This window comes from Adiantum capillus-veneris, chromosome 26 (assembly GCF_014529385.1).
Source record: "Adiantum capillus-veneris isolate H3 chromosome 26, ASM1452938v2, whole genome shotgun sequence".
Classification (NCBI taxonomy): Eukaryota; Viridiplantae; Streptophyta; class Polypodiopsida; order Polypodiales; family Pteridaceae; genus Adiantum; species Adiantum capillus-veneris.
In genome coordinates, this window is record NC_140956.1 from 100120881 (window position 1) to 100133541 (window position 12661).

At 45.5% G+C, this 12661-nt stretch overlaps 1 protein-coding gene across 1 annotated transcript in view; it reads right to left on the reverse strand.

The window, feature by feature from the left end:
- LOC147423893 (protein KINESIN LIGHT CHAIN-RELATED 3-like) overlaps positions 1-12207 on the reverse strand; it is a 37323-nt gene extending 25116 nt beyond the window's left edge. Inside the window, exon 1 of the mRNA XM_086501910.1 lies at positions 10750-12207. Within this exon, the coding sequence (XP_086358036.1) occupies positions 10750-12137 (1388 nt within the window). The 5' untranslated portion in view covers positions 12138-12207. The remainder of the gene's footprint in view (positions 1-10749) is intronic.
- Between the last annotated feature and the right edge of the window lie 454 nt (positions 12208-12661).

Genomic DNA, 12661 nt, shown 5'->3' on the forward strand with positions numbered 1-12661 from the left:
ACTCATAGCATTCCCGTTTATAATGCCCTTTCTTTCCACAATGATGACACACAACATCTTTCCTACGAGATTTGCTGCGTGCCCTGTCCTTACTGTCAGATTTCTCCCTCTGTTGGGACCTGCCTCTCAAGTGCAATGCATTAGAAGACCCGCCTGTGGTGTTCTTCCTGTTCATCTCTTCCATCAAGAGAGAACTCTCTACATCTGCATACTTAAGTGACGCACTTGAGTTACTAAGAGCTGTCCGGAATACATCCCAACTCTCGGGCAATGTGCATAGCAGAAAAGTAGCTTTGAACTCCTCATCAATCGTGAATTTCAGCTCTGTCAGTTGGCTGAAAATAGAATTGAATTCATTGAGGTGCACTGACATGTGCGTACCCTCCTTCATGCGGAGATCCATAAGCTTCTTAAGCCAATACACTTTACTGGCAGCACTCTGCTGTGCATACAACTCGTCTAAACGCTTCCACATGCCCCATGCTGTCTGCTCATTCTCTACATTGAAGAGTAAATTGTCAGACACCGAAAGCATGATCGTAGAGCGAGCCAACTCGTCCACTTCTTCCCATTCTTCAACCTCCATATCAACCGGTTTCACACCCTGTAACTTAATAGGTTTCGCCTGTTTCTTCTGCAACATCACATTATAACATTGCTTCTTCCATATAGCAAAGTTATGGGCACCTTCAAGCTTGCGAATGTGCAACAAATTGCCACTTTCACTGCTAGAAGCCATTCTGAGTGATTGCAAACACTGAAACCCTGTTTTGCCGACCTAAACACGCCCAAATGTGCGCAATCGGGCAAAAAACAGCTTGCTGTTACAGAAAAACAGCGAGCAAATTTCACGCGAAATCACCCCAAAACGGCGTACATTCACTGCCAAACCCTTACCAAAGGTTTCCACAAGGTGTATACATCATTTGCTTGCTGAAATTCCCTGTTTTAGGGCAAAAATCAGACCTGTAAACACCTGTTTTGCTGAATTTTCAGAACCTCGTTGGTGGAAACACCTGTAAGATTGACTTGTGAGCCTTGCCCTAATGAAATTGCATCAAATTGACCCCGAAATTGGTCAATTTCAGCAGAAATAGGCTGCTGTTCGCCAATTTTTGAAACCCTAATTTTGGGGAAACTGTCACCGGAGGTCGATTCTACACGGTGAGAGGATCCCTTCGCGACAGAGTTGATCGAAAACGGTTGAATATCCTTCCCGCAGCGAGCAAAAAAAGAATTCTGATCTGTGTTGCGAAGATGGCTCTCTTGGAAACCCTAAAGCTCTGATACCATGTGTGGGGGAGCAGGAGAGAGAGCCCACTTGCTGTCCTATGCAATGAGAGTGAAGGAGAAGAGAAGAGAGGCGCTGAAGAAGCTCACGCAAAGAAAACGTGAGAGAGAGAGAGAGAGAGCTCGTTGAATTTTTGGGAAAAAGCCACGCACTTTCATTTGGGCTTCACCTTTGAGTATATGAGTAAGTGACTAGGGGGCCATTCACACTTGGGCCCCCTCACTTATAAGTCTTTTTAACTTATAAGTTATAAGTACAAGGCACTTAGGCCTTTATTCCCTAACATTTAGTGACTGTTTTTCTGATTCATTACCGTCGCAATTGCCGCCAGAGAGACCTGAGGACCATCGGATAGATTTGGTGCCAGGGTGTAGCCCACCAAATAGACCTCCCTATAGGGTTAGTGTGACGCAGCAGAAAGAGATTATGGGCCAGGTTGAGGAGTTATTAGAGAAGGGGCTGATTCAACCTAGTTCTTCACCCTTTTGCTCCCCAGTGCTCCTCGTGCAGAAGAAGGATGGCTCATGGCGCATGTGTATTGATTACCGTGCGTTGAATAAGAATACCATCAAGAATAGATTCCCTATTCCTAGAATTGATGATATTCTCGATCGTTTAGAGGGTGCTGCAATTTTCAGCAGGATAGACCTTAAGAGTGGGTACCATCAGATTTGTATAATGCTAGAGGATGTGCACAAGACTGCGTTTAGAACGACATTTGGTCTTTATGAGTTTCTAGTGATGCCGTTTGGGCTAACAAATGCTCCTGCCACGTTCAACAGAATGATGGACCGGATTTTCCGCTCACATCAACAGTTTGTTGGAACGTTCTTCGATGAAATGATAGTGTATTCGAAGAATGAAGAGGAGCATAGGCGTCACTTGACCATTGTGTTCGAAGAGCTGCGCAGTCACAGGTTACTTGTCAATCCTAAGAAAAGTGAATTCTTCCTCGAAGAGATCCACTTTCTGGGCCACATAGTCTCAAAGGATGGTGTTAGAATGGATCCCGCAAAGGTCGAAGCTATCAAGACATGGCCCTTCACGCTTTGCAAAAGAAAGAGGTCACTTTCAGATGGACCCAAAAAGAGATTTCAACTTTTAGTCTCTTAAAGGAAAAGTTGACTCCAGATCCAGTTATTGTTTTGCCAGATCTCAGGAAGTCATTTGTGGTCCAGTGTGACGCGTGTGGCAGTAGCATCGGAGCAGTGCTAATGCAAGACGGACGGGTGGTAGCTTATGAAAGCCGAATTTTGCAAGGGCCAGAGAGGACTATGCAAGTCTATGAGAAAGAGCTCTTGGCCGTGATTCATGTGCTTCCTAGCTGGAAGCACTACCTCTTTGGTGCTGATTTTGTTGTCCAAACAGATCACCAGACCTTGCGATACTTCTTGACACAGTCAAAGTTATCCGAAAAGCATATGCGATGGGCAAACATTCTTTCCATGTTCCACTTCCAGATTATGCATGTGGAAGGCAAGAAGAATGTTGTGGCTGATGCGTTATCAAGAAAGCCACAAATTTCAGCTGTGTCAATTCCTTATCATCATGAGTTAGATGACATCAAGGAACAGTATACTGTTGATGAAGATTTTGCAAGGATCTTTGAACAGTTACAAGAGGGGCAACATCACGAGCACTACCTCCTCAGAGATGGTTTTATGATGATGCATGGCAGACTTTGTGTCACTAGGCCACTGCGACATAAGGTCATGGAAGAGAGTCATGTCCCACCGTATGCAGGGCATCGTGGCATTGATGCAACAGTTAAGGCGGTAGAGACATTCTTCTATTGGCCTACCTTGAGGAGAGATGTGGATGCCTTTGTGCGAGCATGCATAGTTTGCCAAAAGGTCAAGTTTGACAGGCAAAAGGCACCAGGGTTGTTACAACCACTGCCGATTCCGGATAAGCCATGGGAAAGCATTGCTATGGACTTTATCTTTGATCTTCCAAGGACGCCAACAGGGAATGATGGTATATGGACCATTATCTGCAGGTTCAACAAGCAGGCCCATTTTATCCCTGTCAGGAAGAAGATAAAATCTGATCAGATGGCACGCTTGTTCATGTACAATGTGTTTAAGTACCATGGTATGCCACAATCGATTATCAGTGATCGTGATCCTCGCATGACCAGTTTGTTCTGGAGAGGATTGTTTGAGAACATGGGCACTACGCTCAAATTCTCGTCTTCGTTTCATCCACAAACTGATGGACAGTCAGAAGAGGCTAATTCTACTGTCTTAGATCTGCTGAAATGCTACGTGTCAGATAATAAGGGCAAGTGGGAACAGTATTTGCCTATGCTTGAGTATACGTACAATAATACGGTGCATTCGTCTACTGGCAAAGCACCTTTTGAGATTGTTGAAGGCGGCAAAAAGGTTCCTCCCATTTTGCATACAAGGGACAAGATCTTTGAGGCAGATCGATATGTTGAGAACATGGATGAGATGTAAGAAGATTAAAGTTGCCTTGGAGAAGACTCAGGCAAAGCAGAAAAAGGCTGCTGATCGTCACCGTCGTGAATTGCTACTATCACCTGGTGATTGGGTTATGTTAAGGTTCGAAAAGGCAAGGTTAAAGAAGATGAAGGGCAAGGAACGGCTGTTTCCTAAGCTCAGCATGCGTTACTATGGGCCTTTTCAAGTGCTTGACAAGATCAGCGATGTGGCTTACAGGCTGAAATTTCCTGATGCATAGAAGATTCATAATGCGTTTCACGTGAGTCTTCTAAGACCCTTCGTGGGTGATGTGCCAGAAGATATGCCAGAAGAGGATCAGCCAAAAGTTGAGGAACTTGATGAGATCCTCGTACTTGAGCAAGTTTTGGCACATAAGGACAGAAAAGTTGAAGGACAAGTTGCAAGACGCTATTTAGTAAAGTTCAAGAACTATCTGCCTATGGATGCAAAGTGGATGGAAGAGCATGAACTGTCAGAGTCACCAAATGTATTGCAGCTTTATCTTGAAGCCTTTGGGTTACAGTCTACTTATGCCCCAACCCAACGTGTGCAAAGGAGGGGTAATGATAGAGCTAGTACATCAAATGTACATATGAATTCAGTGCCATAGATGGAAATGGCAAAAGTATGAAGGTCTCATTAAGTCATTTGTATCTATGTATGTTACGACCTTTCTTGCGGATACATGCGATGATAAAAGAGTGTTAATAGCACAAGATCATCAATGGCGTGTATTTATGGTATGCAATCGAGGACGTTTGCGATTTCAAGAGGGGGGTATGTCACGAGGACGTGGCAGTTATTAACCATGTCACAAAGATGTGGCAACAGCTAACCTTGGTTGTTGGTTTCTTTCCAATGGGGTTTATTTTATTTTGTTTGAGACCCTCTTTTTGAAGTAGCAAACGGTCGGACATTGTATGGCCAATGTGAACGGTAGATTCACCCGCAGACGGGAAGTGGTCGGCACTGGAATTCGTATGGTAAGAGGATGTCTAGGCTCAGAGCAAGATCATATAGGTCCCCCCATCGCACTTAGCAAGTTGGTGGATACTAGGAAGTGAACTCGATTAAGGCGTAAAGTCAAGGTGGGACTACCAACAAAAAGTATCCGATAGTTGGGCCACATTGCACTTTTGGATGCGGTCCCAATGAGGATAGATGGTCAGAAGACCGATGGGAGCCCAACGGAAGCATCTCCTAAAATTTAGGGAACTGCTACTTTGGGCCGTGAAATGTGTTCGCGTCATTACCTCCGGTATGACTAGGGGAACATTTTACAACTCTGCCGCTAAGTCAACTGGGCAACCGGCCAGGATATTTTTAAGCGGCGAACACCCGAAACAGGAAAATGCTTGTAAATGCGCCAAGTGTCACATTTTCATGGACTTTCCTCTTCCAGAAGAATTGGCGCTGAATTTAGAGAAGGAAGAGGCTTCATTTGCAATTTGTCACAGGTTAAGAGCTATGGAGTGCTTCCTTTCCCTCTCATGTACAGTGTGGTGCTAGGAGTGATGCCCTGCACACTACACACTGCTCTTTCTCTCCCCTACGTGCAGTTATGTGATGCCCCACAAGAGGGCTCTTCATTTGACTGATGTACAGTTGTTGGGTTCATGCTTTTGTGCTGAGGCAAGAGCCTCCTTGAGCAGGAACAGGGGTAGCTGACTGCTACTCCAAAGCAGGCACCGGTGAGGGTTATAACCTCACAGTACAAGTGCAAAATCAGCGCTGTGTATGCGCTGTAATTTGACTGTTTTTCAGCCATACGGATGCCAGGACACTTGGGAATCGTGCCCCACTAGCAGAGGACAGCTAGGGGACTGTTTGGGGCTGAAAACAGGGCAAAAACCAATAAATACAACGTGCTGAATTTACTGTTTTTGGGCAGGAATCAGAGGGTATACGCCAGTGCAAGTGAGTTCTAGCAGGGGAATTGGTTTCGCGCAAGTTTTGGGGCTGTTATGCTGCCGAAATTTGGCCAAATCAAATGGTATCTAGGTGGATACACGTGAAGGATTCCCAGGACCTTACCTTGTAATTTACCCTCCTAAAGAATAAAGAAATACCGAAAGGGGCGCCAATTTTGGGGCCTACAGGTTGTCAGCGTCTGCTCGGAGCATTCTAGCTTATGAGCCGTGTGTGTGATTAAGTGTTAATTCCCATTACAGGTCTCCTTTGCAAAGTGCTCTGTGTGTGTGTCTAAAGTAAAGAATATCGGGTGAAAGCCAACGCCTACCGCCCTACAGGCCGGTTTCATAGACCATTGTAGGAGATTTGTGCAATCAGTAGCATAGACCTCTCTCGCCATAGAGAGTGGGGCCCTTGGAGGAGGGTTTGACAACATTCTGGTGTCGTATTCTTCTCTCTCTATCTCTCTGTCACGTGACACATCCAACCCTATGTGTCTGTGGACAAGCTACAGCATGATCAGGGTTCAGTCAGCCAGTCAGTCTAGATTTAGAAGTGATCTGGCACTTTTGTGAGTCTATTCGTAGACCGTGCATGCCCAGTCACGTAGTGTAGATGCATATCCTCTGGTTGCACACAGCATGATCATCAGTATTCCCATCAGAATTCATCAGAATCCATCATGGAAATTTTCCAGTGCATTTAGCCTATTTTACCTATTTTTGGCATTTTTCACTTATTAATTTAAGTGACTTTCCAACAAAAGTAGGTAGGGCAATTTTGCTAAGAAAAAAAATAAGCAAACCCAAGTTAGCATTATTTGACAGAAGAGGCAGCAGGAGTACATGCTCAACAGGCACCTTCTCAGCAGGACCCCAAGGACTTCTAGCGTTTTTGCTCCACAGCAACTTGGCTAGCGTTTTTGGACAAGACAGAGCAGATCAGCCAGCGTTTTGCATTTGCAGATCCCTGGCGACAAGACCACAGCAGATCAGCCTAGTGTTCTGCATTGCCAGGCCACCGACAGCAACAGAAGACAAGAACCAACCCTAGCGTTTTTGGTTTGCACATCAACCTTAGCGTTTTTGCAGATCTTCACGACAGGATCAGCCATACCATCAGCGTTTTCAGTTTTCAGCAGTTAGACATCGCAGATCAAGTCCCAAACCTCGCAGATCTCACCTTCTCGCAGCAGTTCCTCGCCGCACGGTCAATTTCCGCAAGATTAACAATTTCAGCCCGGAAAACGCAGATTTCAGCATCTGCGTTTTCAGCGCGTCGTCGTCGCATGGTCGCCATCGACATTGTCATCGACACAGAGTCAGAATTCAGTAGATAGAAGATTAGCAGATTTCAGCCCATAGCGTTTTTGGACAGCAGTAGAAAGATTGCAGATTTCAACCCTTAGGTCGACTTCGTCATCACCGTCGTCATCGTCGACATAGCCTAGACTTGCATCAGTCTCATGCATACCATTTGTACCAGTTTGTGCAATCATAAGTAGACCACTCTCGCCGACAAGAGTGGGGCCTTCGGAGGAGGGTTTTACAACGTCTCTGGTGTCGTATCTCTCTTCTCTCTCTATCTCTCAGTCTCATACATTTGCACGCACAGTGTCCATTCACTTTGTTTGTGATCGTAGCACTTTCCATTAAGAACGGAAGGCTCTCCCTTCCATAAGAACTAAAAGGAACCTTGAGCACAGTTCGGAGCACTCATCTTGAGCAAAGCGCAAATAATCATTCCATTGCACCTAACACTCTCAGTCTCAACACCTTCATTCACAATGTTTACCACTTTGTTTGTGATCATTTGCACTCTCTCACTAAAGGAACGGAAGGCTCTCCCTTCCGTAAGTCAAAGGAACCCTTGAACACAATTCGAAGCACTCATCTTGAGCAAAGTTCAACATTCACTTCCACTGCACCTTACAAAAAAATACCGAAAGGGACCCCAGTCCTTGGGGCCAGTGCATCTTGGCTTAGAAATCCACCGTGTTGTGCCGATACACTCTCTCTCTCTCTCTCTCTCTCTCTCTCTCTCTCTCTCTCTCTCTCTCTCTCTCTCTCTCTCTCTCTCTCTCTCTCTCTCTCTCTCTTTCTCTCTCTCTCTCTCGTCAAGATCAATGATTTTGTAGTTTTCGTTCGTGTGTTGCTATCGATTTCTCGCTTGGAGTGTCCAAGCCTGTAACAATTGTCACAAACTGCTGACATGTCAAGCCATTGAAGAACGGAGCCAACCTGCAGATCTCGGTCGAGGGGCCTAAAACCTAGAAGCAGTAGAAGAGTCAGCAGAAGAAGTTTTACCAACTTGCAAAGTCTTGCCAAGCGGCCTATTTTTAAAGAGTTCCCACAAACTTATGGGACCCAGTCCGCAAGTCACTAGAAGTACAACAAGACCACACACAAAAAATTCCATGCGTATGATGACGTGGCAGCTTTACAGACGTCCCGCAATTTGCGTTGGCATGCTAACGTGGCACTATACAAACACCCGCAATTCGCATTGACGGGCTGCTGGCATGGTGGTACAGATTTCCGTGAAACGCGCTCACAGCTTTTGGGCTCAACGCTTTTGGACAAAATGCTTTTGAGTTTATAGCTTTTCATGTAACTGCTTTTCATAGGCCAAGGGCTCATTCTCTGGCATGCTTCAAGGAGAAGGTGCAGAGGATGGAGTATCGGTGATGTACTGAGGTGAAGCAATAAAAAGAAATACCGGAAGGGGCGCCAAAAGTTTGGAGCCAGTGCTCTCTCGTGGGGCCAGTGCTCTCTCGAGGTGGAACTCCGCCACTCCTCGTCTTGTGTCGTGCATCTCTTTCAATTCAGTGTTATTTGAAGTTCTTAAAGTTGTTCAATCTATTCTTTTTCGTTGGCACATGGAGCCCGTCCTCCTGACATTGGTGTCAGAGCTTCAAGCATGTGCTTTTCTGAAAGCATACAGGTCCTATAAAAGAGCAGACAGAGAAAACTGGCGCTTCCAAGTTTTTTTTCTTAAAGAGCCTTCATGGGCCGATCCCGAAGTTCGAACCTATTAGCCACTCCTACCCTTACTTCATCACGCATCGAGCGCGCTCCCGTCTGCATCGCTCTCTCTTACAGGGCATAAGCCATAAGGATCACTTGCAAGAGAAGGATCAAAGATTTTTCAAGCCACTGTTTTTCTCAGAGGCAATGTCATGTAGTGGTGGAAGTCTTTAGCTACCAAGCCACACACTCCAAGGACTTGGCAAGCTTTCAAGAAAATTTTTGCCCGAAGTTACATGCATTCTGACATCTTCCTTCGGAGTGCAGCTTCTAGCAGAGTGGGGTATCCTGAAATGCTTGCCACGAAAACCGTAGCAAACTATAACTTGAATTTCTCGACATCTCGCAATAGGTGTCTCTTCTCAAGCTGATAACCTTGGAGGTCCAATGCGATTGCTATATCTGGGGGCTATCATCACCGCCACAGGAACACTGTCTGTAGAGGCCTGTTCAGACTATTTAAGAGCTTATGGACCATGTTGCAATCGGCTACGACCTTATGGAAGATATCTAACCCTAATTTTAATGCAGATTTCAAGATGCAAAGCAATCGTCTTTCCGAGCTCGATTGATGTCAGGAATGCTTTTTCAATTTGATTTAGCAATTTTTTTGAATCTGTTCGAGAAACTTGTTTGGTGATCCTGTTTGGAATTTGTTTAAAATGGATGGTATTGGTTTTGAACCGGTCTTGGTGCCGATTTGAATTGTTTGATTCTAATTTCAATGCTTGGTGATTTACTCCCGGGTGAAGTAGTGAGAAATGTTGTTTTGGTAACCTCGGAATGACGCAGATGGGAAGTCTGGGGAGCGTTTCGCTCTATGCTGAAAAACCTCTGAATGACGCAGACGGGATGTCTACGGAGCATTTGGTTGTATGCTTGAACCTCCAAACGACGTAGGCTGCGGTCGGGGGGGGGGGGGGGGCGTTTGGTTGTAAAAGGCCTCTATATCTCCCGGCCCGGACCTTTTTAGGTTATGCTGGAGGAGTGATTAGGGAGTCGTTGAACAGCTCATGGCCCGGACTTGGATGGTTATTTGCGGGGGGAGTGTTCATCAACGACTTTATGTTCCTATGTCTTGCATATGTAAGCATTTGTGTTGCATTGCCTTGCCACAGAAAAGTGGGAGTAAGGTTAGTGCCACAAAGTGATGACCTGGCAGTGCCCAACAATCCATAGATTAACGACGTGGTATACAAACTGTACAAATGCTTATGTGGCAGGCCATACATGGGACGGACGCCGAGCTGATGTGGAAGGCTGTACACTATGCTTTTGAGTCAAATGTGGTCTATGGATAACAAGTTTCTTTTTGTATCCAATGTTTTTAGTAGTTGCTTTACAGCTGCTTTTAGCTATTCAAGAGCTATAAATTAAAGGCAAGAGTGCCTACTGTAGTCAAATCATGTATGTGGTGGGCTCACCGATTGATTGCACTCCTTGTTCCACATCAAATAAAAAACGAACTACCCCCGAGGGGTGCAGCACCTACTCAGGGTCAGTATGTCTTAGAGGGGAACTCCACCCCTCTTATGTCTTGTGCAGATGTAGTCCTTCTAGTTGGTTTGAGTTCTGTTGCAAAGTTCCAGTCTATTTTGTTCATCACTATCTGTAGATCAATGCTCAGACGATTGCTCTTTTGTGGGCGAGAAGTGCTGCTCTCTTTTCAGCCAGGAAGAGGCCCCTTGTGCAGCTGCGCTTTGACGGCAAGGAGGAGCTCGTGTGCGGCGACTTCAGCCTGAATTTGGCCCTGCTTATATGTGTTTTCAGCCAGCCAGCTTTAGCCCTTAAAAATTTCTGGTAAAAATGCAGAACCATACCATCGAAGTTCTGTATGGATAAAATCAGAAGTTGGAAGTGTGTGCTTCAGAAGGTTAAACCAAAGCATAAGCACTACTTGCCCACAACTTGAAATCCCACAAACCTAAAAGGTTTTTCCGAAAATGACAACACCAATTTTGACCTCCTTCAACAAGACCCTGATCTATGTAATTGCCCACAACTTGAAATCCCAGGAACGTAAAGGGTTTTTCTTTTGTAAGAAACACCTCACCTGTTAAGATGGTAATGCATGCTTGCAGCATTGTTGTAGACTGTCATTGCAAAAGATGGGTTCTCCCCTTTGCAGATATCTGATAGCAGCACCACGCAAGCCTCAAACTGCTCCAACGCTTTATGGAACTTCTCACATTGGGAATAAGCTGCTCCAAGGTAGTAGTGAGCATGCAAAAGTTCTTGTGCCTCCCCGCTTTTCTCTTCTGACAAAGGACCAGCAGCAATTCTCTTCTTTGATAGCTGTCTCTCAAAGTACGGTAAAGCTTCTTCAGCCTTTCTGAGTTGAAGCAGTAAGCGCCCCAACTTGCCTTCGAGCTCTGTTATGAAATTCCGCGGGCTGTTCTGAGGGAACTTTTCGTACATTCTTAGGCTCTTTGCAAGTAGTCGCACTGTTTGCTCAAAGTCTTGCTGCACCTCATACACTGAGGCAAGCATTACATAGTGTGCCGCAGTTTGAGCCGAAGCTTCCAGCAATTCCAATGCATCAAAGGCTTTTTGGCAGTGGGCTTTGGCACCTGCATTCTTTCGCATTGCATCATATGCTCTTGCAGTGGTGATATTTGCGTTGACATGAACTAAGCCACTGGTGCTATTGATAGCATTTTCGAGAATGGACACAACCTCGTCGTATCTTTTAAGGTGAAACAGTGTATCTGCCATGGTCAGTTCTAATGAGACCACCTCCTCGGGACCCCCTGACTCCTTCAGGATAGGCCTAGCCACCTCCCCTTGACTAATAGAGTCCTGGTACCTTGCAAGGTTAAAGTACACTTTTGATAATGCACTTCTTGCCTGGGCAACACGGAGGGAGCTTGGACCAAAGCCCTCGATGGAAGCCCCTAGGGCCTTGGAGCAGAAATGCAATGCACCCTCAAGATCCCCTGCCTCTCTACAAGCAAGCCCTGTTTCCAAATACCATGCCCCAAGTTGAGGGTGTCCAGAGCTTTCGGCATTTCTAACCAGATTTAAATAATGCACAAGCGATGCGCGGGGGCATCTTAGGAATCGCTTGGCTTGCCCCAATAAAATTTGCATTTGCAGATTGGTGGGATCAGCAGCAACCTCGAGCTTGTCCACCAGAACTTGGAGTCCTGTGGCAGCCGCTCCATGTGGAAATTCACCACAAAAAGCCTCGACTTGATTCTTGAGAGCACTCCATGCCTCCTTTTCAGAGGCCCATCTACCAGAACTGTCGTTTGCATCTGCAGATTCTGCATGCATGCTTCTACACTTGAAGGTGCTGCCTGAATGAGCATTCTGCTGGTGATACCGAATGGAGCTTTTCTTTCCCCCGTGTATATACACGTCCACATGCTGCAAGAAGCCCTTCTGAACACGATGATGTTGAGGCGAGGTGACATAGCTGAGAGCGGCGGATGCAGCCATGTTTACAGCTCAGTCCTCGATTACTCTTGAGTCTCCAGTAATTGCTGCTTTCGAATTTCATCACAATTGTGTGCATTTGAGAGAGAGTTTTTGCCATTTTTGAGTACCCTTTTTGGGCTCCCAAAGCAGGGCTAGAAAAAAACATTTTCCCAAACCGGTGAAAATAAGATCAAACTTGAAACTCTCCCGGTTTCTATGTTAAAATTAGAAGCTGTTGCCAGTAACTACACTAAAACTTGTTTGGATTACCTGGTTTTCTTAAAGGAAAAGCTTAAAATCTAGCCGACATTATACAATTTCAACCGGCTAAAAAACATTGTACCCAGGTTTTTTCTAACACTGGCCCAAAGGGGTAAGGCCTTAGTGATGCCTCCCCTTTTTGCTAATGAAAAAGAGAGATTTCTTTAGAAAAGAAAGACAATTTTTTGATTGGTGGATAAGTTAGTGGGCACTCACTATGGCAAGAAAGTTGTCGAGAAAATGATGCAGTGCCAATTTGGAATCTAGTCCTACCGGTTCCATGC